Raw genomic sequence first — 27196 nt, 5'->3', positions numbered from 1 at the left:
GGAAGCCCAGGTTGCTTTGATAGCAGCCTTCAGCTCGTCTGCATTGTTGGCTCTGGTGTCTCATCTTCCTCTTGACAATTCTCCATAGATTCTCTATGGGGTTAAGGTCAGGAGAGTTTGCTGCCAATCAAGCCCAGTGATACTGTTGTTAGTACACCAGGTATTGGTACTTTTGGCAGTGTGGACAGGGGCCAAGTCCTGCTGGAGAATGACATTGGTCTTGATAAAACACAGTGGACCTACACCAGCAGATGACATGGCTCCCCAAACCATCACTGATTGTGGAGACTTCACTCTAGACCTCCAGCAGCTTGGATTGTGGCCTCTCCACTCTTTCTCCAGACTCTGGGACCTCGATTTCCAAATGAAATGCACAATTTACTTTCATCTGAACACAACACCTTGGACCACTGACAACAGTCCAGTTCTTCTCGTTGGCCCAGGTAAGACGCTTCTGGCATTGCCTATTGGTCATGAGTGGCTGACACAGGGAATGTAACACTTGTAGTCCATGTCCTGGAGACGTCTGTGTGTGGTGAAGCAATGACTCCAGCAGCAGTCCACTCCTTGTGAATCTCCACCACATTTCTGAATGGCCTTTTCTTAACAATCCTTTCCAGGCTGCGGTTATCCCGGTTTCTTGTGCACCTTTTTCTACCACACTCCATAAATATTCTTGGATACAGCACTGTGTGAACAGCCGGCTTCTTTACCAATGACCTTTTTTGGCTTCCCCTCCTTGTGGAGTGTGTCATTGATGCCTTCTGGACATCTGTCAGGTCAGCAGTCTTCCCCATGATTGTGGAGATACTGAGACAGACTAAGGGACCTTTATAAACGCTTAGGAAGCCTTTGCAGGTGTTTTATGTCAATTATTTTAATTTACTGAGATAATGACTTTTGGGTTTTCATTGGCTGTAAGCCATAATCATCAACATCAACAGAAATAAACACCTGAAATAGATCACTCTGTGTAATGACTCTATAGAATATATGAGATTCACTTTTTGTATTGAAGATCTGAAATAAATTCACTTTTTGATGATATTCTGATTTAGTTAGAAGCACATGTGTATTAGAGGCAAGGCATCAGTGTGGGTGCTGCGGTCCAGTGCCCAGGCGCCCTGGCATATAAAGGGTCCAGATGCACCCACTTATGTAATAAAAGGGAAAAGATAATGCAGGAAAATCAGGGGAAAGGCAGTTCCAGCATCTACAGTGCTGGCAGAATCTTTGACAACGAAATGGCCACTGAAAAAGAGTGTATGGCGCTGAATAATCTTGCACCAAAAACAGCAAAATGAGGGCAGCAGGACCATGCGACAGGTTTAGTGTAGAAGGACATGTGCACAGTAATTCCTACTGTAACTTTCTTTATTGAGTTTTTATAGTTCTTCCTCATATTTTTCATCAGATCTCTGTGTTTGCTTCCCTGGGACAGAAGTAAAAGCCTCTAGTCTCCATATTCAGTACCAAGTATACCACAGGTCTCCTCGCCCCAGGGAGCAATGGAAAACCCAGGAACACATTTACCAGGTTGTAGAAAACCCTGATGGTAGAGCCAGGGGTTAGTACCGCAGCCCCCCATATCCCCCTGTGCATATCCTCAGCGCTGACGACCATAGCTGCAGTGATCGCCTCCAGGATTACTTTTTGCCTCCAGTTCTGCAGCTTTTCCTGGATGTGAGTTACAGTCTTGTAAGAACATTATTGCAGAGTGCTCATCATCGTAACCTGTAGACTGATTTTATGGAAGATCTTGTAACAGGAGTTCATAATTCTAAGATTAAGAACGACTTAATGTTTGTTTATTGCCATGCGATGCCGCTATTGCCAGATTTGGTAGTATATCACCCTTGAGAGCAAACACAGTGACTTTACCAGTTTATAGGGAGGTTTCCCTGAGGAATAGGAGTTCTGATCTGTGGCAAACTGCCCGTCCGTTCAGTGTCAGCCCTCGCTGTGGCTGCTATGTCTGTACCTGATAACTGCACACTTCCGGGGTCACCGCCTGGCATTCATAGCCAGAGCCGACAATGGTGCTGCTCGTGGTTCTTCCAATATCAGACTCCTTCCCACATCAGTTTTTCTCTGACGTTTTTGTTCCGCTTTGTGCGAAAAATATCCGAGACGGAGTGGCCGGATATATGAAAACCAGACCTTATAAGATTCTTCCCATCTTCATATATGGACAGTGTTCAATATCGCTTGTAAAAGTCCACACTTCAAGGTAAATATCTCAAGAATGGCTTCAAATGTTAATAGTTTTCTTGAATCCACCTCTTTGTGTAGGGGACCAACCACTGCTGCTGTCTAGCTTGTAAGCGCTGCACTGAAGCCAACAGCGCACTCCGGTGATCCTGGCCAAAACAAAACAGTGCTTACATTAATAGAGATTGTAAGTGCTGCACTGAAGCTAACCGCACACTCCGGTGATCCTGGCCACAACAAAACAGTGCTTACATGCTAAAGAGCTTGTAAGCGCTGCACTGAAGCTAACCGCACACTCCGATGATCCTGGCCACAACAAAACAGTGCTTACATGCTAAAGAGCTTGTAAGTGCTGCACTGGTTTTGCTGCCTAGCAGTGGTGGTCGGTCTCCAAGGCACCTAGCTGTAAACAAGTGTTAATATCTCAGGCAGGCTGAAAATTTTCAAATAAGAAGCACATTGCCAAAATCACTGTATTCACAAGAAATATCTGACAATATCCATTTATAAATGGGAATAACCTTTTATATACTCGTGGAGTCAAGAGTGCAGCTTCATTTTGGCTTAGTTTTGACATCTGATTTCGGCTGGTGTCACACTTGCATTGGGCAGAGCTGCGGACAGCAGCCTTCTTCCTCCATTAAGCCCCTCCCACTCTCACACCTCTTCTGTCAGCTCCACCTACGTCTGCATGTGTCCTGCGTACCCTATCTTTAACTTTGGGTACACAGGCCATGCGGATGTATGTGATTGCCTCTGCATGCGTCGTTTTGACGCTGCGCTGAACTGCGTCGACCGCAACATGTTGCATTTTATTGCGGTCGGCGCAGCGTCAAAACGACGCACTCAGAGGCATCCGCATGGCCTGTGTACCCAATGTTAAAGGTAGGGTACGCAGGACACATGCAGACGTAGGCGGAGCTGAAGGAAGAGATGTGGCAGAGGGCGGGGCTTAACAGAGGAAGAAGGCTGCCGAACACTAGTGTGAAACGAGCCTAACTAGGACATTGATGTCTGACTATTAATTGTACCACACTGGAACCAGGATTATCTCTTAAACCATTTTAGCCATATCGAATTCTCCCTCCCTGAAATGAATTTTCCTTAGCCCATTTCTTTGTGATCGGTTTGTACTTTGGCACAGATTGCGGCCTGGGGAGACTGTTATTGAATCATGTTTTCTAGCTTCTTCTATACTGGTACTCGGACTTAAGGAAAGGGGTTGTATGAAATTAAAAATAAAATAAAGCCTTCAGTATGTATTGTGGACAGCTGTGTCTTTGCAGGATTAGCAGACTGACCCTTACTGTGCGGAGGACATGTGAAGTCTACACACTCCCATAAAATGCCAGGCTTTTGCTGTGTATAAAATTCCTAGCAAGAAGAATCATTTCCCAAGTTTCCCCTTAAATATCGCTCATAATCTGCACAAATCCATTAAAAAAATTGAAATCATTGAGGGAAAAAATAAAAATACCAAAACTAAAATAATATGATTGCATAAAGGCTCTTGTAGATGTCCGATCTCGGCCTGCAATGCACAGACTAGTCACAGCTCTCCGGACCCAAACATCATCGTTCCATATTGTGAGATATGGGAAGATGATATCATTTTGATATCTGATAGAATTCCCTGTCAGATGCTGTGTCCCAAAAATACTTGCTCCCAAACCCACACAGAGAGAACGGAGTCCAAAAACGCCACCGAAGGCATAAAAGACAACGTAATTTTATTAATCAAATATCATATAAAAATATCATACAAAATAGCACAGAAAGGAGAAAAAGTGAGGAGACATACTGGTAGCGCAAGGAGAGAGTGGGCACATAAGTAACCAGGGGTAAGTGGAAAAATATAACAAAGTACATGCAACCAGTGGCAGTAATGTACAAATCTAGAAAGAGCTGGTGACCAGTCAATAAACCTATAGTACATATACCACCATGCTCATAGATCACAAAAATATTACCCATCTTACCCATTAAGGATGGCAGTGTCCACTCGTCTCCCCGCTGACCCCTTGACGCGCGTTTCGCGTTGCAGCTGTTTCAAAAGGGAAAGTTAATGAGAGAGAAAGTGATTGCATGTCTGACACTTCAAGGGACAGGCCCTACAATTGTTTGTCAAGTACTACAATGGGATCCATACCATGATACAAAATGTGGGGTCAGTGAAAATGTCACACTGTGACGGTAATAGGTAGGGAGGGGGGCCTCATACTGTCCCTGGAACCTGGACCATAGCTATCCCTGTCCTGGGGGTACTCTTGATGGTAGAGACTCCTGAGTTTCCGCCCTCACTATGCTCCTGTTAATCCCAGGTCTGTCCCCTTCCCCATCCCATGGAGCCTGGAACAGAAATGTAATGTGAACAAGGCAAAACCGGGATAGCTGAAACCCTCTATCATACTAAAGAACCAACAGTAGGAAGGAGGATAGGGACTGGGAGGAAGAAACTGAGCGGGACCAGGAAATAAACACACGTACAACAGAACACCTTACAACAATTTATTTCCAAAGCACACCGCATCGGAAGAAAAATCTTCAATAGCAACCACAGACTCCTGTTCAGCACAGCGTCTCCTAAGAGCAAGAAAGCAGAGATTTCAGCAGCAGAACAGAGTGGGTCCAGCCAGGTTTTATGGGAACAGATAACAACCAGTCCAGAAGCAGCTTAAATGGAGCTGCATCTTTCTGACCAGCACAGAAAGGGTCGATAATATCTTCAGCACCAAAGGAAACCAAATTCATTTAATATGGGATCCAAACACACAGACTAAAGGAAGATGTGTGATTCACAATACGCAGTGATCTTCTACCCTCAGATCTCCCAGGTTGGCACCACACACTCGGGACAATATAGCTACAATGCAGAAATAAATATATGGGTCTTACCATAGGGGGCACTGATGCCAAATATGACTACAGCATAGTACAGGTTAATGAAACCCCAGGGCTTCGTTTTCCCTGTGACCATTATTTTGGCCACTATGCGTAAGGGTGCAATGTTAGTCATAGCGAGCTGATATCGCGCACAGTTCTAGATTAACGTGTTTTTCACATGTCCGTTGTGGACAGGCATGATGTATGCTGCCTTACATTTAATTAACCTGTGGTATGCTTTAGATCAGGGGTGGGGAATCTCTTTGCTGCCAAGTGCAATTTGTATATTTATACCGTCCTTCGGGGGCCGTACAATCTCCGCCCACAAAGTCCATCCTGACTCTGGCACTGGTTTCAGGACGTAATCTTTCATTGCATGCCCTTCAGTGCTCAGTAGTGAACACTGCGTGTGTGCTAACAGAGCAAGAAGAAATTAATGAGCTGGTGGCAATCAAAATACACCTCCCTGCCCAAGAATGCGGTCCCTGAGAATCTGCCTGGGGGGGCTGTAAAAGGTTATCGAGGACCATTAATGGCCCTGGGGCCTGAGGTTCCCCACCGCTACTTTAGATATACCGTATATACTCGAGTATAAGCCGACCCGAGTATAAGCCGACCCCCCTAATTTTGCCACAAAAAACTGGGAAAACTTATTGACTCGAGTATAAGCCTAGGGTGGAAAATACAGCAGCTACCGGTGAATTTCAAAAATAAAAATAGATGCTCCATACTGTTCATTATTGCCCCAAAGGAGGTTCCATATAAAGCTGTGCCATATATAATGCTCCATACCGTTGATTATTGCCCCATAGATGCTCCATATATAGCTGTGCCATATAGAATGCTCTGCACCATTCATTATGGCCCCATAGATGCTCCTTATAAAGCTGTGCCATATACAATGCTCTGCACCGTTCATTATGGCCCCATAGATGCTCCTTATAAAGCTGTGCCATATACAATGCTCTGCACCGTTCATTATGGCCCCATAGATGCTCCTTATAAAGCTGTGCCATATATGCTCTGCACTGCTCATTATTGCCCCATAGATGCTCCTTATAAAGCAGTGCCATATACAATGCTCTGCACCGTTCATTATGGCCCCATAGATGCTCCTTATAAAGCTGTGCCATATACAATGCTCTGCACCGTTCATTATTGCCCCATAGATGCTCCTTATAAAGCTGTGCCATATATGCTCTGCACTGTTCATTATTGCCCCATAGATGCTCCTTATAAAGCTGTGCCATATATTCTCTGCACTGTTCATTATGGCCCCATAGATGCTCCTTATAAAGCTGTGCCACATATGCTCTGCACTGTTCATTATGGCCCCATAGATGCTCCATATAAAGCTGTGCCATATATGCTCTGCACTGTTCATTATGGCCCCATAGATGCTCCTTATAAAGCTGTGCCATATATGCTCTGCACTGTTCATTATGGCCCCATAGATGCTCCTTATAAAGCAGTGCCATATATGCTCTGCACTGTTCATTGTTGCCCCATAGATGTGCCATATAAATCTGTGCCATATATAACGCTGCTGCTGCAATTAAAAAAACAACACATACTCACCTCTCTTGCTTGCAGCTCCTCAGCGTCCGGTCTCGGCGTCTCTCCGCACTGACTGTTCAGGCAGAGGGTGGCGCGCACACTATATGCGTCATCGCGCCCTCTGACCTGAACAGTCAGAGCCAGAGGACGGGAAGACAGAGCGGCGCCTGGCAGGTGGAACGTGGACAGGTGAATATAAAATACTCACCTAGTCCTGGCGCTCCCCCTGCCTGTCACACTGTCTTCGGGTGCCGCAGCTCGTCCCCTGTCAGCGGTCACTGGCACCGCTGATTAGAGAAATGAATATGCCGCTCCACCCCTATGGGAGTGGAGTCCATATTCATAACTTTAATGAGCGGTCCCACGTGACCGCTGAACAGGGGAAGAGCTGCGGCACCAGAAGACCGTGTGACAGGCAGGGGGAGCGCCAGGAGCGCCGGGACTAGGTGAGTATGCGACAATCCTCTCTCACCCGCTGACCCCACCGCCGACCGTGACTCGAGTATAAGCCGAGAGGGGCACTTTCAACCCAAAAATTTGGGCTGAAAATCTCGGCTTATACTCGAGTATATACGGTACATCTCTGGCAAAAATTTAAGAGACCACTGCAAAATGTTCACTTTGTCTGATTTTTCTCTTTATATTTTTTAGTAAAATGTAAATTGTTCTTTTATTCTATAAATTTCTGACAATGTCTCCGAAGTTCAAAGCAATACATTTTGTATTTATTTTCTGAAAATGAGAAATGGTCAAAATAACAAAAAAAAACAGTGCTTGCAGACCTCAAATAATGCAAAGAAAACTAGTTCATAATCATTTAGAAACAACAATACTAATGTTTTATCTCAGGAAGAGTTCAGAAATCAACATTTTGTGGAATAAACATGATTGTTAATCCCAGCTTTCCTGCGTCTTGGCATGCTTTCCACCAGTCTTCCACGCTGCTTCTGGGTGACCTTATGCCACTCCGGGTACAATAATGTCAGCAGTTCTTCTTTGTTTGATGGCTTGTGACTATCCATCTTCCTCCTGATTTACATTCCAGAGGTTTTCAGTGGGGTTCAGGTCTGGAGATTGGGCTGGCCATGACAGGGATTTGATGTGGTGGTCCTTCATCCACACCTTGATTGACCTAGCTGTGTGGCATGATGCATTGTCCTGCTGGAAAAACCAGTCCTCAGAGTTGGGGAACATTGCCTGAGCAGAAGGAATCATATTTTATTCCAGGATAACCTTGTAGGCGGCTTGATTTATACGTCCTTCGCAAAGAACAACCTGCCCAATTCCAGCCTTGCTAAAGCCTCCCCAGATCATCACCGATCCTCCATCAAATTTAACAGTGGGTGCAAGAAACTGTGGCTTGTACACCTCTCCAAGTCTCCGTCTAACCATTAAACGACCAGGTGTTGGGCAAAGCTAAAAATTAGATTCATCAGAGAAGATTACCTTACTCCAGTCCTCTGTGGTCCAATCCTTATGTCTTTGGCAGTCTTCAGCCTGGCTCTCCTTTGCTTCTCATTGATGAAAGGCTTGTTTTCAGCTTTACATGACTTGAGTCCTGCCTCTAGGATCCTGTTATGAACTGTTCTTGCCGTGCACTTCACCCCAGCTGCCATTTGCCATTCCTTTTGTAGGTCACTTGATGTCATCCTGCGGTTGCTGAGTGACATTTGAATAAGATGACGGTCATCCCGGTCAGTGGAGAGTAGTTTTCGGCTCTGCCGGTCTGTAGCTTTGTTGTCCCCAATGTCTGCTGCTTGACCTTGTTGTAATGGACTGTCATCTTAGATATTTTAAGGATGGAGGCAACATGACACTAACGGTGTCCCTCTGCTAGTAAAGCCAGAATTGAGCCCTTCTTTTCCTCACTCAAGACTTTTCTTTTCAACTCCTTCGGCATGGTTAAAAGCTATTTTTTAATTCCTATTACTTTTGGGATATTACTAGCACTTGTTTTGCCATCCAGCTTGCCCAATTGCAGGAGGATTGAGAACACCACAGCAGGGTTTTTATACTTTCTTTCGTTAAATAAGATTTGGTTCAGGTGATCACCTAATCAGAAGCACATTAAGTAGAATGAGGTGTCCTCTGGATGGAATTCATCTGACACTGGAATGGAATGGCTGCCAGACATGGAGAGAAGCGGATTTTTATACAACTGTGCAGTGGTAGCTTAATTTTTGCCAGAGCTGTACATGAGCTGTATATGACATCTGTGTCCCTCTATGGTAGGACACATATTTTTATATCTGCATCATAGCTATCACCCTTCAATTTTGGAGGAAAAAGTGCTTCTTATCGCCAAACAATTCTGTAATTATTTTTGCATTTTATTGCATGAAATAAGTATTTGATTCAATAGAAAAACAGAACTTAATTTTTGATACAGAAACCTTTGTTTGCAATTACTGAGGTCAGACGTTTCCTGTAGTTCCTGACCAGGTTTGCACACACTGTAGCAGGGATTTTGGCCCCCTCCGTCATACAGATCTTTCAGGTTTTGGGGCTGACGCTGGCAACATTGAATTTCAGCTCCTCCAAAGATTTTCTATTGGTTTCAGGTCTGGAGACCGGCTAGGCCACTTCAGGACGTTGAAATGCTTCTTACGGAGCCATTCCTTAGGCTACTTTCACACTAGCGTTAACTGCATTACGTTTCAAAACGTCTTTTTTCAGAAAAAACGCATCCAGCAAAACTTTTTGCTGGATGCGTTTTTTTCCCATAGACTTGTATTGGCGACGTATGGCGACGGATTGGCATACGTCGTGTACGTTTTACGACGGATGCGTCGAAATTTGGCGACACGTCGTCTCAAAAAAACGTAGATTGTAACGTTTTTTGTCTCCGCCTAAAAAACGTGTCGCGACGCATCCTGCGGCATACGTCGTTGGCTGCAATGGAAGCCTATGAGCGACGGATGCGTCGGGACACGTCGTACGACGCAATGCAGCGCTGCAATACGTTTTTTTTACACTGAGCATGCTCAGAAGAAGTATTTTGTTGCCAATTGGCCAGACACCCCCAAATCTATATAAACCTGGCCTGGGCCTTGAACCCCACATATGCCAGCAAGACACAGAGAAGCAAAGAAGCCTGCCAGCAAGAGCCAGCCTGCCACAAGACCCCAGCCAAGCACAAGACCCCAGCCAGCCTGTCACAAGACTGCAGCCAGCCTGCCACAAGACTCCAGCCATCCTGCCACAAGACTCCAGCCATCCTGCCACAAGACTCCAGACATCCTGCTACAAGACTCCAGCCACCATAGCCAGTGTGAGTATTGCAATTTTAGTGTGCATCTGTGTGCCTGTGCATTTCTGTGTGTATGAGGTACTACTGACTACAGCAAGAGCTTAAAACCTGAAGAGAACCTGAGGCCTGCCATCGTCCTGCACCAGCCAGTGCCATGCTAGAGTCCAGATCCACCATGATGCCAGCCACTGTGAAGACCTGCTGCTTCAGCCAAAGGATTGTCAGCCTTTTGTATGTGTGTGTGTGTATGCGTCTTCTGATTGGTTTCACCTTTCTGCCTTTGTTGTACATATGTGTATTTGCATAAAGCTATGTGCGTGCATGTGTATGTGTGCATTTTTGGACGGCTGTGTGCTTTTGTACCATGTGCCTGCACCATATTATGCCTTTGCCAATTTTATGCCTGTTCATGTGGGAGGGTATGTGTCCATGTGCAGGATTGCATCAGGATGTGGTCAGGATTTTCCATCAGTATTTGTACGCCAAAACCAGGAGTGGGTGATAAAAGCAAAAGTGTGCCTGTTTTCGTATTATACTTTACCTAATTTTTACACTCCTGGTTTTGGCTTACAAATACTGATGGGAAATCCTGCCCAAATTCTGATGCGATCCTGAATGTGGACACATACCATGCATGTTTTTTGGGTACGTCTTGTTGATGGCATGTGCATTTGTCCATGCTGTATAATTGGTTATTTGCCTTTTTCTGATGTATTGACTGTATAGTGGTCTGTGCAGCATGTGGTTTAATTTTTTTTTTTTTTTTTTTAAATCTGATGTGTTTTTTAAAAAAGTCTAGCGGTGTGCAGCTTGTGGTTTGAATGTGTGAGTGTGGGGTTTTTCTATTTAATAAAAGTGTTGAATTTTTTTTTATTACAGTTATAACCATTTGCAGTTGAAGTACTTGTATTTAAAATAAAGAGCATGTCAGCTCCTTGTGATTTTTAAAAAAAAAAGTGCAAAAAAAAAATTATAATAAAATGTTTATTAAAAAAATGTCCGTAGTATTATTTCATAAAGGTAAATTTAAAACTGGTGTATGTACCAATGGTTACACATGCAATACAGGGTTGGTTGAGGGCTCATTTTTTTTAATAAAGGTTAACCTGTAAAGTATTTTTTTTTTTTTTTTGGGGGGGGAGAGGTTATTTATTTTAAATAAAATGTGTCAAATATATTTTTTCATGGTGTTAACATTAAAAAATTTTGTTTTTTGGGACATGGAAATGAATGGTATAACGTGCAACTTTTTGGGGGGGTTTTGGTGTTCACCTGTATGAACATTTCTGACATCATTTTAGTAGGGTGTTTATCATTGAACATTACCTAGTTCAGGGGGTGGTCTAACTATAGATCCATTATACATATAACAGATAAACCAGGACACAGCCGCTGCCCACCAGGACACAGCCACTGCCCACCAGGACACAGCCGCTGCCCACCAGGACACAGCCGCTGCCCACCAGGACACAGCCACTGCCCACCAGGACACAGCCGCTGCCCACCAGGACCACAGCTAAAGAGCTAGAAGTAAGTTTTGAAGACCCCAATCTGCTACTTCAATGTGTCGAGCAGATTGCAAGTGTGTCTTTAACTTACAGAACCACCAGGACACAGCCGCTGCCCACCAGGACACAGCCGCTGCCCACCAGGACACAGCCACTGCCCACCAGGACACAGCCGCTGCCCACCAGGACCACAGCTAAAGAGCTAGAAGTAAGTTTTGAAGACCCCAATCTGCTACTTCAATGTGTCGAGCAGATTGCAAGTGTGTCTTTAACTTACAGAACCACCAGGACACAGCCGCTGCCCACCAGGACACAGCCGCTGCCCACCAGGACACAGCCACTGCCCACCAGGACACAGCCGCTGCCCACCAGGACCACAGCTAAAGAGCTAGAAGTAAGTTTTGAAGACCCCAATCTGCTACTTCAATGTGTCGAGCAGATTGCAAGTGTGTCTTTAACTTACAGAACCACCAGGACACAGCCGCTGCCCACCAGGACACAGCCGCTGCCCACCAGGACACAGCCACTGCCCACCAGGACACAGCCGCTGCCCACCAGGACCACAGCTAAAGAGCTAGAAGTAAGTTTTGAAGACCCCAATCTGCTACTTCAATGTGTCGAGCAGATTGCAAGTGTGTCTTTAACTTACAGAACCACCAGGACACAGCCGCTGCCCACCAGGACACAGCCGCTGCCCACCAGGACACAGCCACTGCCCACCAGGACACAGCCACTGCCCACCAGGACACAGCCGCTGCCCACCAGGACCACAAAACGATGTCCTCTTCTGACAGCCCTCCTCCACAGCAACAGCGTGTATCGGTAAGTTAACACAAAATTTTTTTTTTTTTTTAAATTTCTTTAAATTAAATTTTTATGGATAACTACATGCATACATTATGTTTCAACAGGAAGCTGAATCAGATGAGGAGCTGTCAGAAGGGGGCGAGACGGGTGGAGAGATGCAAGTGGAGGAGGAACCAAGTGTAAGTAGTGGTGAAACAGTTGCTTCGCACATCACACTGCACCATACACAAAACAGATTACTAAACACCTGCCTACCTTAACTGAGAATTTGTTTCCTTCATTTCAGGCTGCTGCTGCTGCTCCTGCTGCTGCCGCTGAAGGCTCTCCCAGACAGTCCCAGAGTCGGCGGACTCGTCGCCACGGTCGGCCATCAGTGAGTTTTTTTTTTTTTGGGGGAGGGGGATTCTATTGGTACTTTAGTATTTCAGTGTACTAATTTGTTTGTTTTCCTTTTTTTTTTTTTTGACACAGGCTTCACAGCGTGCTCCCGCAGAAGAGGAGGATGATGATGATGATGACATTGATGTAGACTGTCTCATCGAGGAGGTTCGTGAGCGGGAGCCGCTGTGGAACATGGCTGACCGCAGGCATGCAGATACCGGTGTCACCCGTCGGCTCTGGGACGAAGTGTGTCGCACCCTGTTTCCAAGGCGGGAGAGCCTTCATCCTCAGCAGCAGAGCAAACTAGGTAAGTATTCACTTTCCAGTGATGTTTTGAGCTGACTGTAATGTATTGCATTTACCAATTTTTTGTTTTTTCTTTTGATTCTTGTCTTCACAGTTGGAAAGGTTAGGAAGCGGTGGCGGTCACTGAGGGATCGCTTTAAGAGGGAATTCAATGATGAGATGAAGGCCCCGAGTGGCTCTGCAGGAAGGAAGAGGAGCAGATATAAATATGGCCAGGCCCTCTCCTTCCTGAGGCGAACAATGCTGAGCAGAGTGTAAGTATTCTACAGCCCAATTATAACCATGTTAACCTGTCTACTTAGTTTGCTTTCAGTCAGGGCTTTTTCATTCCAATGTATTAATTTCTTTTGTTTTTTCTTTCACAGCACCTTCTCCAGCCACCGGGCGCCTGCATCTTCCTCTGCGCCCTCTGAAGCGATCCCTCCTGAGTCCGCCACTGAGGGCCACGTCGGTAGGCCCCACACCTCTGTCCCCTCCTCTGACCCCTCTGTCCTCTCCTCTGACCCCTCTGTCCCCTCCACTTCATCCGCCCCAAGCAGTGGAGCATTATTGCAGGCTTCATTGCTCGCATCTGATGCTGAACAGTTAGCGTTCCCTTTACCCCACCCCTCTGATCCTGCCACCTCGACACCACCATTAGGTTCGTGGCGGCAGCGCCAGAGGGGTCAGGAAAGGAGCTATGCTCCTGAGTTCTTACACCTGAATGCATCCTTCCAAGGCTCTTTCAAAATTTTGGGAGAGCAAGTGACTGCTGGTTTCAACATGGTGCAATCACGCATCAGTGAAACAAGCCAGGAAACCAGCAGTCGCTTGGATAGGCTGCATTCAGCTGTAAGTCCCGATCCGGCCAACCTTTTTTTCCAATCCATGCTCATGAGCATGGAGAAGCTTTCTTTTGAGCAACAGATGCGGGTAATGAATACCTGCCATAATGCTGCACTGCAGGCCATTAATGAATCGACCCACACACCTCACCACACCTCCACTCCAATTCCACACCATACCCCCCATTACCAAACCCAGCCCCAATACCCACACCAGCAGCATTACCAAACCCAGCTCCAATCCCCACACCAGCACCATTACCAAACCCCACGCCACTCCCACTACCCTACCCAGTCACAATACCCGACCCAGTCCCCACAACAATCCCGGCCCCTAGACCAAATTACTTCCCCAATGTTTTCCTTACTGAACTTTTCTCTTCCACCTACCCCAACACCACCCCCCTCTGGTCAGCCTCTTGGTTTAACCCCCACTTCCACTGCACCCCAAACAAGTAGGGTTTCCCCACCTATCGACGTGGTCCAACCTTCCGGCACATCCTCCTCTCATATCTCCACCCAACACTTTGAAAATTTGTAAAGTGTGTAAATAAGATTCTAAAAAATGTTCTAATTTTTCTATAAAAATGTTGGAAAATATATATATATTTTTTTGGCAAAACAAAAAAAAAAAAAAAAAAAAAAAGAGTTAAAATAAATTTCTGATTACAATTCTACTCTTTGTGTGTGTGTGGATTTATTAAGGTAATATAATAAAAAAAGGTTTAATAAAAACAAACACCAGACATGTAAAGGGTATAACATAATGGTTTTACTAGCAAGAAAACCACGCTTTTGGGCCTTTTTTTGGGGGGGGGGGGCAGAAACACTTTTTTTACATAACCAAAACACATGGGAAACAGGTTACACATGGGAAACAGGTTACACAATCATGTCTTGCCACGGGATCCGCCCGACAGGTGAGACAAAATAATCGGCAAACTGGTCCCTCATCCTTGTAACTGAACTTGTAGAGCGAACCGAGCTGCTGCGGTAGTCCCACAAGGTGGTCTCCAACTCTTCATCATCCAAAGAAACGGGCTCCTTTGACAGGACAAAGTTGTGGAGCACCACACAGGCTTTAACTACCTCGTCTATAGTTGTTGTTTTCAGCTTGATAGCCGTCAGCAGAACTCGCCACTTCGCCGTCAATATGCCAAAGGAACACTCCACTACTCTTCGTGCTCTAGTAAGCCGGTAATTAAAGACCCGCTTGGTATGGTTTAAGTTCCGGCTACTGTACGGTTTCAGTAGGTGCAGCGACAGTTGAAAGGCTTCATCACCTACAAAGACATATTCCAGGGCTGGGTCATTTGTTCCTGGCAGTGGTCTGGCTGGCGGGAAATCGTAGCTCTCTCCATAAAGGCAACGACCCATCGGAGAGTTTTTAAACACTTGCGAATCATTGGACCGTCCATACGCTCCAATGTCCACGGCAAGGAACCTGCAGTTGGCGTCTGCAATAGCCATAAGGACGATGGAGAAATACTTCTTATAATTATAATACTCCGATCCTGTTCCTGCCGGTTTCGCAATCCTTATGTGTTTCCCGTCAACTGCACCCACACAATTAGGGAAATTGCAAATTTGCTGAAACTCTTCAGCACTTCGCAACCAGATTTCCGTGGATGGTTGGGGGATATACTCTGGTTGCAAAGTGGTCCAAACAGCCCGACATGTGTCCTTCACTATTCCAGAGATAGTTGAAATGCCCAGCCTGAACTGATAATGGAGCGAAGTCATAGATTCACCCGTAGCTAGGAAACTTTATAAAAAAAAAAAAAAAAAAAATGTTAAAAATTTTTTGTCTGTGCAATTTTTTATAATATGGCACTGTTAATTTTTTTTAAAATGACAGGAGACCCAATAAAACCAGCATGAATCCGGTGTAAAAAAACAGTGGAATGTCCGCCAAGAAAACCCAAATTACATGCTGCAGAAAATAGTGCGCAATATGTCAGCGCAGTATTGTCTGCAGCATGTAATATAACATTCAAAATGACCAATGACAGGAAAAAAGCAGTTGCATGTCATCAAACCCAAAAAACCCAAAAAAAAAAAAACTGCAGAAAATGCAACGCAATATTTCAGCGCAGTATTTTCTGCAGTCTGTTATCTAACATTCAATATGAGCAATGACATTTAAATAAAGCAGTTGAATGTCCGCCAAGAAAACACAAACTACATGCTGCAGAAAATAGTGCGCAATATGTCAGCGCAGTATTGTCTGCAGCATGTAATATAACATTCAAAATGACCAATGACAGGAAAAAAGCAGTTGCATGTCATCAAACCCAAAAAAACCAAAAAAAAAAAAAACTGCAGAAAATGCAACGCAATATTTCAGCACAGTATTTTCTGCAGTCTGTTAACATTCAATATCAGCAATGACATTTAAATAAAGCAGTTGAATGTCCGCCAAGAAAACCAAAACTACATGCTGCAGAAAATAGTGCGCAATATGCCAGCGCAGTATTTTCTGCAGCATGTAATATAACATTCAATATCAGCAATGAAATAAAAAAAAGAGGCTTACCGCAGGGTCACCATCAGCCGCTCCGCCGGTGTGATGGCAAGCCTCATCCTTGTATCCTGTCTTCGGATGACATCCTCCAGTTTTGCAAGCAAAAAATCAAAATGTTCAATCCTCATCCGCACGTAGTTGTGGAATTTGTGTGGATTGTGCCGCAACTCCAGGTACAGAGTGGACTGGACACCCCGGGTCATCCGTAGTTGATTAATCGGATGAATCCACATTCGTCTTCGTCTCCGTTGCTGCAGAAGCATCCTACGCCTTTCCGCTGCCGCCTCCTTCTCCCGCACTATGATATCCAGGCGATTTGTCTCAAAGATAACGTCGGTAACCAAACTAGCAATCCTCCCAAGAACACCTTCCATCGCTGCCACAAAACTAAAACCCACAAAGATGGGCTGTAAATACAGTACTATATAGTTTTTCAAATTTTCCAGTAGCCAATCAAATTTTGGGAGCCTCCCCTTTTAAAAACGGATCCGTCGGAAAAACGGATACAACGGATGGTAAAACGGATACAACGTATGCAACGCATCCAGTATTTTCGACGGAAACGTTTAGCGGATTTGCGACGGATCCGTCGAAATGCTGGATGCGTGGCATACGTTTGTCACCGTTTTTCACTTTTTTGACGCATCCGTTTTTTCGGCCAAAAAACGGATTTGCGACGTAATGCAGTTAACGCTAGTGTGAAACTAGCCTTAGTTACCCTGCTGTGTGTTTTGGGTCATCGTTCTGCTCGAAGACCCAGCCACGACCCATCTTCAATGCTTTTACTGGTGGAAGGAAGTAGTTTACCAAAATCTCACAATACATGACCCCAACCATTCTCCCTTCAATACGGGCAGTCATCCTTTCCCCTTTGCAGAAAAACGCCCCCAAAGTATGATTTTTTTTCCCCTACCATGCTTCATGGTTGGGACCGTGTTCTCGGGGTAGTACTCATCCTTCCTCCTCCAAACATGGCGAATGGAGTTGATACCAGTGGACTCATCTGACCACATGACCTTCTCTCATGCCTCCTGTGGATCATCCAGAGGGTCATTGGTGAACTTCAAACAGGGCTGGACATGTGTTGGAGTGAGCAGGAGGACCTTGCGTGCCCTGCAGGATTTTAATCCATGACGATGCAGTGCGGTGTTACTAACGATAATGTTTGAGACTGTGGTCCCAGCTGTCTTCAGGTCATTGACCGGTCACGACACAACTGTTGGGTAACCCAGGACCAGAGGCTCCTTCCCTGTCCCGAACACTAAGGGGCGCCCTACCTCGCCCTCCTCCCGGGGATACTTCAGATGGCGATGTCTGGGCTCTTGCCTTTTCTCCTAAATTAGCCTTCAGACTGTTCTCTTCCCCCACCCATGGAAGAGGGGGCACTACTGTGCACCGCAGTACACCAACCTGACAAACAGCAACAAAGACAAGGGTTAGCAGAAAACTCCAGGCATACAGGAATGCAGCGGGCCGTGGAGGTAGGGGAATAAACAAAAACAGAGAAGGATAAGGAATTACCATGCGTACAAACCAACCAACAGTCACTAATAACTCCTTCAACTCTTCTCATATGTAGTCCTCTCCCACTGAGAGCCATGCAGCAAATGCTAGCTCTGACAAGGATTAGTAACAGATCCCAGATTATAAAGAGAAAAGGAGTGGCTAACCGAGCACAGGGATTTCCAACATGGCCGATTAACCCCTGTTCTGCCAGAAGAAATATACACATTTAAAATGGAGGAGAAGTTCTCCGCATCGGAGTAGGAGCAATCATATGCCGTGGTCTTCTGGCTCCACAATGTTGCGGTAACCCTGTGACATGACCGGGTCCTCCCGCGTAGTTCTGGGCTGTTTTCTGACCTTTCTCAGAGTCATCCTTACCCCATGAGGCGAGATCTTGTATGGAGCCCCAGACCGAGGAAGATTGACCGTCATCTTGTGTTTGTTCCATTTTCCAATACGGTACTTGTTCCAACAGTTGTTGTCTTCTCACCAAGCTGCTTGCCTAGTGTCCTGTAGCCCATCTCAGCCTTGTCCAGGTCTACAATTTTGTCCCTGGTGTCCTTAGACAGCTCTTTGGTCTTGGCCATGGTGGAGAGGTTGTAGTGTGATTGATTGTGTGGACAAGTGTCTTTTTTTATACAGGTAACAAGTTCACATAGGTGCAATTAATACTATGTAATTGTTGCTGTGACAACAATACCCACATCTATTTATGGGTTACAGTAGAGTATTTGTGAATGTTTGCTACTGTGTACCTGATAAATCTATTTTGCTATTCAACAATTTTTTTGGTGTAAGGGTGTGCAGATTTATGCAACCACATTACTTTGTTTCTTTTTTTTTTTCACTCGAAAGGATATCAATTTATTTTTCAGTTGACTTTTTTAGATTATCCTTCTTGGTATTTATTTCGTTTTTTTACATGATAAAAACCTGGTATTTTACAAGGATGTGCAATCTTTTTACATTTGGTGTGAATGCTCTTTTGTTTGTATTTTTGGAGCAAAGAATGATTGGATTGTCTTTTTAGTTTCTTCCAAAATCTGCCTGTGTTTTGAGACTATGAGATAAGTCCCCCTTTATGTGGTTAGACCAGTCTCTGCCTTCCATAAGTCCAGTTATCAGCACCCTCCAGAAAAGATGGGATCCATAGTAGCTTTCTGCAGGAGGATGTGTATTTGGTGCAAGTAGGTTTTTTATCTTTTCAATGAGAGGAAGATTAAAGGTGAAGTAAAGCAGTTGTAAAACATAATATATAGAAGGTCTTGACATGAGAATGTGCTATAAAACCAGGGTTATGTGCACATTATAAACCTGTATAGCTAGACATTGGTGTAGTTATATTTTTTTTATACAAGTTTTAATGTACCGTATATACTCGAGTATAAGCCGACCCGAGTATAAGCCGACCCCCCTAATTTTGCCACAAAAAACTGGGAAAACTTATTGACTCGAGTATAAGCCTAGGGTGGAAAATGCAGCAGCTACCGGTGAATTTCAAAAATAAAAATAGATGCTCCATACCGTTCATTATGGCCCCATAGCTGTGCCATATAGTGCTCTGCACCATTCATTATTGCCCCATAGCTGTACCATAGAAAGCTGTGCCATATAGTGCTCTGCACCGTTCATTATTGCCCCATAGCTGTGCCATATAGTGCTCTGCACCGTTCATTATTGCCCCATAGCTGTGCCATATAGTGCTCTGCACCGTTCCTTATTGCCCCATAGCTGTGCCATATAGTGCTCTGCACCGTTCCTTATTTCCCCATAGCTGTGCCATATAGTGCTCTGCACCGTTCATTATTGCCCCATAGCTGTGCCATATAGTGCTCTGCACCGTTCCTTATTGCCCCATAGCTGTGCCATATAGTGCTCTGCACCGTTCATTATTACCCCATAGCTGTGCCATATAGTGCTCTGCACCGTTCATTATTGCCCCATAGCTGTGCCATATAGTGCTCTGCACCGTTCATAATTGCCCCATAGCTGTGCCATATAGTGCTCTGCACCGTTATTGCCCCATAGCTGTGCCATATAGTGCTCTGCACCGTTCATTATTGCCCCATAGCTGTGCCATATAGTGCTCTGCACCGTTCATTATTGCCCCATAGCTGTGCCATATAGTGCTCTGCACCGTTATTGCCCCATAGCTGTGCCATATAGTGCTCTGCACCGTTCATTATTGCCCCATAGCTGTGCCATATAGTGCTCTGCACCGTTCATTATTGCCCCATAGATGTGCCATAGAAAGCTGTGCTGCTGCAATAAAAATAATAAAACACATACTCACCTCTCTTGCTTGTAGCTCCTCAGCGTCCCGTCCCGCCGTCTCTCTGCACTGACTGATCAGGCAGAGGGCGGCGCGCACACTATATGCGTCATCGCGCCCTCTGACCTGCACAGTCAGTGCGGAGAGACGCCAGGAAGACAGAACGGCACCCGGCGTGTGGAACGCGAACAGGTGAATATGTAATACTTACCTGCTCCCGGCGTCCCGCTCCTTACCCCGGACAGCTGGTCTTCGGTGCCGCAGCCTCTTCCTCTGTCAGCGGTCACCGTTACCGCTGATTAGAGAAATGAATAGGCGGCTCCGCCCCTATGGGAGTGGAGTCCATATTCATTTCTCTAATGAGCGGTCCCACGTGACCGCTGAACAGGGGAAGAGCTGCGGCACCCGGAGACCGTGGGACTGCAGGGACAGCGCCAGGAGCCCCGGAAGCAGGTAAGTATGCCTCAGCGCCCCTCTCCCCCTCACCCGCCGACCCTGCCTCCAACCGTGACTCGAGTATAAGCCGAGAGGGGCACTTTCAGCCCAAAAATTTGGGCTGAAAATCTCGGCTTATACTCGAGTATATACGGTAAGTATGTATCTAGGTGAAAAGAAATACAGAAATAAAAAATGCACCAAAAGTCAATGTTGGTATTAATGTGGTTTTTTTGTTCTATAACTAAGCACTGGAGTGCGAATGTGTAAGGCTACTTTCACACTTGCGTCGTTTGGAATCTGTCGCAATGCGTCGTTTTGGGGAAAAAAACGAATCCTGCAAATGTACCCGCAGGATGCGTTTTTTTCCCATAGACTTGTATTGCCGACAGATCGCGATGTATGGCCATACGTCGCGTCCGTCGTGCACTGGATGCGTCGTGTCTTGGCGGACCCTCATGAAAAAACGTTCAAGGGAACTTTTTTTTGTACGTTGGGTCCGCAATTTCCTACCGCGCATGCGCAGCCGGAACTCCGCCTCCTCCTCTCCGGGACTCTAGAATGGGCAGTGGATGCGTTGAAAAACTGCATCCGCTGCCCACGTTGTGCTGAATTTACACAACGTCCGACGCTTAGCGACGGCCCCGTACCGACGGAAGTGTGAAAGACGCCTAAGAGACTCATGTGACGAGAGCCTTCGACTTTGTTTCTCTCTCTTTGGGGTAATATTTGTATGAAGAAACACCTATAGCAATATAAGTGAGACGTGGGTCCCGCTCCGTGCGCGTGCAGTGTGTAATATCTAGGATTTGTGTCCTTCTCTTTCATTACACATTTATTTTTTAGGTAAATATAATTTTTATTAAAGAGAAGAGCATTTTACAGGAAAAACAGTAGTTGAAAACTACAACAATGATCAAAGTACTTTTCCTTATAATATACAATTCGAGAAGAGTAACACAAAAAACACTCGTTCACAAACCTTGCATAAACCTTGCATAAATCTTACATAAAAGAGAGAAAGAAAATAAAAGAAAAAAAAAAATTAGAGGCAGTAAACCCTCTAGAATGACCACGGTAACTTTAACATATAAGCAATAACTCCTTGCCCCCGCAACAGGCGAGGACTTTCATTACCGTGAATAAAAGAAAGCATACCTAAAATCAGTTCGCCCATGTCCCCCAGGGCGAGACATGCACGCAAATAGTATCATTATATAAGTAACTGGTAAATCATGGTACAGACCTATCACACCGAACTGGTGGAAGGTGAACAGCTCACCCAGGGGGGAGATAGAAAGAGGAGGAAATAGAGGGGGGAGCCCAAGTAGGCGGGGCTCAAGAAAAGAAATATAGAATTAGAACACGAAAAGTCATTACACATTTATAATGATGTAGTCCGGACTTCAGGATTTACTTTGTGTGCATTTAACACCAGAGCAAAGGACTCGTACAAACTGGTTATAAACCGTCCCCTGTGTCCCATGACTCTTCTTGCGGTATAAAATAATAAAATGCAGTGTGGCGTTCTGGCGGCTGCCCTGTATGACTTCATTTCATCACTTTATTACCCCTTATCTGATTTTTCTCCCATAACCTTCGTCTTCTGCACGCTTCCTGTAGTTTCTGCCTGATGTCCTTTCGTAGTAGAGTCGTCATGAACTCACAGATTTGTTATTCTCAAGAGCATCAAATGCTACTTGATCGAACAGAATTAGTGATGCATTTTTGTTGTATTTAGCGATGTTCACACATTGTGTTATTGCTGTTCTTTAATGTAATTTTTAAGCTGCATTTTAGAGTAAAAGCTATGAGATTTCAGAAATCTTATGCACACATTTTTTTCCCTTTAACTTTTATATAGGAAAACTTCTGCGTTTTTGAAAGACGCAGCATGTCACTTCTTTCATTGTTTTTGCAGTGTTTTTTCACCCATAGAAAGCAAAGAGACGGTAGGTGCAAAAAATGCAGCAAAAAACAATAGTTATCCGGTTTTGCTGCCTTTTTGGTTCAAAAACCTACAGAAGTTGCATCATGGTTTTTTTGAGCCACTAAACTTTATCAACATGCACAAAAGACAATAAAAACACAGCAAAAAACCTCAGCAAAAGCTGTTTTTTGTAAGCAGCTTCTTTACTGCCAAGAGAGCAGGTTTTGCCTGCAGAAAAAAACGCAGCAAAAACACAACGTGTGAACATCGCCTTGGGTGAGATTTGTGGTCACATGTGAATTGGGGCAAGATGAAACTTTAGCTGCAGGGACTTCATTGTAGAATCCTGAAAGATAGTAATGTGGGAGCGCCGACATGTCACAATGGTGACCTGCACAGTTGGAAGTCAGTTATATTGGTAGATGACAGAGCGTCCCCAAACCTGCCCCATGTTCTATAATGACGCACACAGACACACACTATTATATTAATAACTGATAAAATAACAATTCTGTACAGTTTGTGCTATTCTTGTGCATGCTTTCCCAATTCTCTGCAGCCAGCAGAGGAAGCAGTGACAGCAAGTACTGTATGATATCTAAGGGTAGCACAGTGGCTCAGTGGTTAGCTCTGTATGGTGGCTCAGTGGTTAGCTCTGTATGGTGGCTCAGTGGTTAGCTCTATACGGTGGCTCAGTGGTTAACGCTGCACGGTGGCTCAGTGGTTAACTCTGTACGGTAGCTCAGTGGTTAGCACTGTACGGTGGATCAGTGGTTAGCTCTGTACGGTGGCTCAGTGGTTAGCGCTGGGGTCCTGGGTTCAGATCCCACCAAGGACGACATCTGCAAGGAGTTTGTGTGTCCTCTTGTTTGCCTGTTTTTTTTTCCTCCAGTTTCCTCCCACTCTCCAAAGACTGACAGGGGATGTAGATTGTGAGCCCTGATGTGGACTGTGATGATTTCTGTAAAGGGCTGTGGGATATGATGGCGCTACGCAAGTGAGCACAATAAATTATGCCTTTCTTTTGATACTTGCACTGGTTTTGACTTTTTATAGATTTAATAATGTGATGATTAAAGTAGATCTGTCACCAGACGCCATAATAGACTACATACGTTACTAAATAGATCTTCCAGACCTAGGGGGGCTGGTGTACTTGCTGTGAAATCCATAGCCAACTTTGAATCGCCTTCTCTGCCAACCTAGCTGGATTACAGTCCTTCAGTGTCCCATCCGTTCTGCAGCAGAAACCCTGCCCAGCTTGTCTGACTGATAAATTCCTCTGTTTTCTCCCCACTGCTGCTGAGATCTCACACTGCTCAGTACAACTGGTGGAGACTGGATACAGTTGGAGTAACGCTCATTATAATATCAGGATTGTACAAACATTCTGAAATGGATTTTCTCAGTAAGAACACCTGACTCCTCAGGTCTAAGGATATATAGCAACGTATGCAGTTTGCATTGCGAAATTTGGTGACATATCAGCTGTCTAATAACTGGTCCTCACTGTGAAACCTCATGTTTGCCCCCACTGGAGACACCACAGATAACGGGGCGAGTAGTGATCCAGCAATAACGGGTGCTATTGTATTCTATGGGCTATATATATATATATATATATATATATATATATATATATATATATATATATATATACATATATATATACAGTCATGGCCAAAAGTATTGACACCCCTGCAATTCTGTCAGATAATACTCAGTTTCTTCCTGAAAATGATTGCAAACACAAATTCTTCAGTATTATTATCTTCATTTAATTTGTCTTAAATGAAAAAACACAAAGGAGAATGAAGCAAAAAGCAAAACATTGATCATTTCACACAAAACTCCAAAAATGGGCCAGACAAAAGTATTGGCACCCTCAGCCTAATACTTGGTTGCACAACCTTTAGCCAAAATAACTGCGACCAACCGCTTCCGGTAACCATCAGTGAGTTTCTTACAATGCTCTGCTGGAATTTTAGACCATTCTTCTTTGGCAAACTGCTCCAGGTCCCTGATATTTGAAGGGTGCTTTTCTCCAAACTGCCATTTTTAGATCTCTCCACAGGTGTTCTATGGGATTCAGGTCAAGATTCACTGCTGGCCACCTTAGAAGTCTCCGGTGCTTTCTCTCAAACCATTTTCTAGTGCTTTTTTAAGTGTGTTTTGGGTCATTGTCCTGCTAGAAGACCCATGACCTCTGAGGGAGACCCAGCTTTCTCACACTGGGCCCTACATTATGCTGCAAAATTTGTTGATAGTCTTCAGACTACATAATGCCACGCACACGGTCAAGCAGTCCAGTGCCAGAGGCAGCAAAGCAACCCCAAAACATCAGGGAACCTCCGCCATGTTTGACTGTAGGGACCGTGTTCTTTTGTTTGAATGCCTCTTTTTTTCTCCTGTAAACTCTGTCGATGCCTTTGCCCAAAAAGCTCTACTTTTGTCTCATCTGACCAGAGAACATTCTTCCAAAACGTTTTAGGCTTTTTCAGGTAAGTTTTGGCAAACTCCAGCCTAGCTTTTTTATGTCTCGGGGTAAGAAGTGGGGTCTTCCTGGGTCTCCTACCATACAGTCCCTTTTCATTCAGACACCGACGGATAGTACGGGTTGACACTGTTGTACCCTCGGACTGCAGGGCAGCTTGAACTTGTTTGGATGTTAGTCGAGGTTCATTATCCAACATCCGCACAATCTTGCGTTGAAATCTCTTATCAATTTTTCTTTTCCGTCCACATCTAGGGAGGTTAGCCACAGTGCCATGGGCTTTAAACTTCTTGATGACACTGCGCACGGTAGACACAGGAACATTCAGGTCTTTGGAGATGGACTTGTAGCCTTGAGATTGCTCATGCTTCCTCACAATTTGGTTTCTCAAGTCCTCAGATAGTTCTTTGGTCTTCTTTCTTTTCTCCATGCTCAATGTGGTACACACAAGACCATGTCAACTGGCTGCAAGTGTGATTCAGTTATTGCCAACACCTGTTAGGTGCCACAGGTAAGTTACAGGTGCTGTTAATTACACAAATTAGAGAAGCATCACATGATTTTTCAAACGGTGCCAATACTTTTGTCCACCCCCTTTTTTATGTGTGGAATTATATCCAATTTGGCTTTAGGACAATTATTTTTGTGTTTTTTCATTTAAGACAAATTAAATGAAGATAATAATACCGAAGAATTTGTGTTTGCAATCATTTTCAGGAAGAAACAGTATTATCTGACAGAATTGCAGGGGTGTCAATACTTTTGGCCATGACTTTGTGTGTGTATATATATATATATATATATATATATATATATATATATATATATATATGTGTGTGTGTATATATACAGGGGTTGGACAAAATAATGGAAACGCCTAACATTTTGGCATCATAATCTTCGAACATGTGATAAGCATGCAAACCGTGACATAGTTGATTATTTGTGTTATGTGATATGTGTATGTAAATTAACTGTTTGTTTTGCATAATTGTAAGAACATTGATGAGAACCTGATACCAATGGCAGACCTCTCGGATTTTCAAAGAGGCCAAATTGTTGGTGCTCGTATGGCAGGCGCTAGTGTAACAGAAAGTGCCCGAATGCTTGGCGTGTCAAGAGGTACTGTCTCCAAAGTAATAACTGCGTTTGAAAGAGAAGGAAAAACGTCCGCAGCAAAGCACAGGTCCGGCCAAAAGTCAAAGTTGACTGAGAGAGACCGTCGGACTCTAAAGCGAATTGTGAGAGAGGATCGCAAGACCACAGCTCCGAAAATCACTGCTGAGCTCAATGAACACCTACAGAAACCAGTTTCCACGAAAACTGTTCGCTGGGAGCTGCACAAATCTGGATTCCACGGAAGAGCTGCAATTAGAAAACCGCTGCTCTCAATGACAAATGTTTCCAAGCGTTTAGAGTGGTGTAGAAACCTCCAGAATTGGTCCCTCGAGCAGTGTAAACATGTGATATTCTCAGACGAATCATCGTTTACCCTATTTCCGACCTGCGGCCGAGTGTACGTTTGGAGACAGCCGAAGGAAGCATTCCATCCAGACTGCCTTCTCCCAACCGTAAAACATGGCGGAGGTTCTGTGATGATCTGGGGTGCTATTTCGTGCAGATCCGCCGGGCCAATGATGTCCCTTCATGGAAGAATTAACAGCCGAGATTATTTAGGCATTTGGGGCGACCAAGTGCACCCAATGGTTCAAGCACTGTTCCCGGAGGGGAACGCCATCTTTCAGGATGATAATGCACCAATTCATACAGCTAGAATCGTTAAAGCATGGCACGAGGAACATTCTAATGAAGCTGAGCATCTCATCTGGCCCCCACAATCCCCAGACCTCAACATTATTGAGCATTTATGGTCGATTTTAGAGATTCAAGTTTGAGCGACGATGGCGGCGGAAATCGACGTCTAAGAACTGGAGGCTGTTTTAACTGCAGAATGGGCTAAAATTCCTTTGGAAATAATTCCCACCTTGTATGAATCCATACCTCGGAGAATTGAGGCTGTAATCGCCGCAAAAGGTGGACCTACACCATATTAACCCCTTAGTGACGGAGCCAAATTTTTGATATCTGACCAGTATCAATTTATGTGGTAATAACTCTGGAACACTTCAACAAATCCCAGTGATTTTGAGAATGTTTTTTTCATGACACATTATACTTTATGATAATGGTAAATTTAGGTTGATATGTTTTGTGTTTATTTATAAAAAAATATAAGAAATTTGAGGAAAAATGTAAAAAAAATTAGCAATTTTCAAACTTTGAATGATTATCCCTTTAATCAAGATAG

General features: G+C 44.5%; 2 protein-coding genes across 8 annotated transcripts in view; both read left to right on the top strand.

The window, feature by feature from the left end:
- The window catches only part of KCNJ5 (potassium inwardly rectifying channel subfamily J member 5), a 125318-nt gene that overhangs the window by 69413 nt on the left and 28709 nt on the right, over nucleotides 1-27196 (top strand). The window lies entirely within an intron of this gene.
- Nucleotides 11231-16106, top strand: LOC143764152 (uncharacterized). Its single transcript, XM_077249414.1, has 6 exons — nucleotides 11231-12231; nucleotides 12321-12395; nucleotides 12503-12589; nucleotides 12688-12904; nucleotides 12998-13157; nucleotides 13269-16106. Exons 1-6 carry the CDS (start codon nucleotides 12022-12024, stop codon nucleotides 14266-14268), a joined length of 1749 nt encoding a protein of 582 aa, XP_077105529.1. The 5' UTR covers nucleotides 11231-12021; the 3' UTR covers nucleotides 14269-16106.

The sequence above is a fragment of the Ranitomeya variabilis genome, chromosome 4 (genome assembly GCF_051348905.1).
Source record: "Ranitomeya variabilis isolate aRanVar5 chromosome 4, aRanVar5.hap1, whole genome shotgun sequence".
NCBI lineage: Eukaryota > Metazoa > Chordata > Amphibia > Anura > Dendrobatidae > Ranitomeya > Ranitomeya variabilis.
The sequence above is the reverse complement of the archived record's forward strand: the minus strand, read 5'-3'. Positions and strand labels throughout refer to the sequence as shown.

Bases quoted from the DNA above. Each gene is read 5' to 3' on its own strand.
- LOC143764152 (XM_077249414.1), top strand. From the start codon at position 12,022: ATGTGTCGAGCAGATTGCAAGTGTGTCTTTAACTTACAGAACCACCAG. The intron at 12,905-12,997 runs GTAAGTATTCAC...TTGTCTTCACAG, and splicing joins TCAGCAGCAGAGCAAACTAG to TTGGAAAGGTTAGGAAGCGG. The intron at 13,158-13,268 runs GTAAGTATTCTA...TTTCTTTCACAG, and splicing joins CGAACAATGCTGAGCAGAGT to CACCTTCTCCAGCCACCGGG.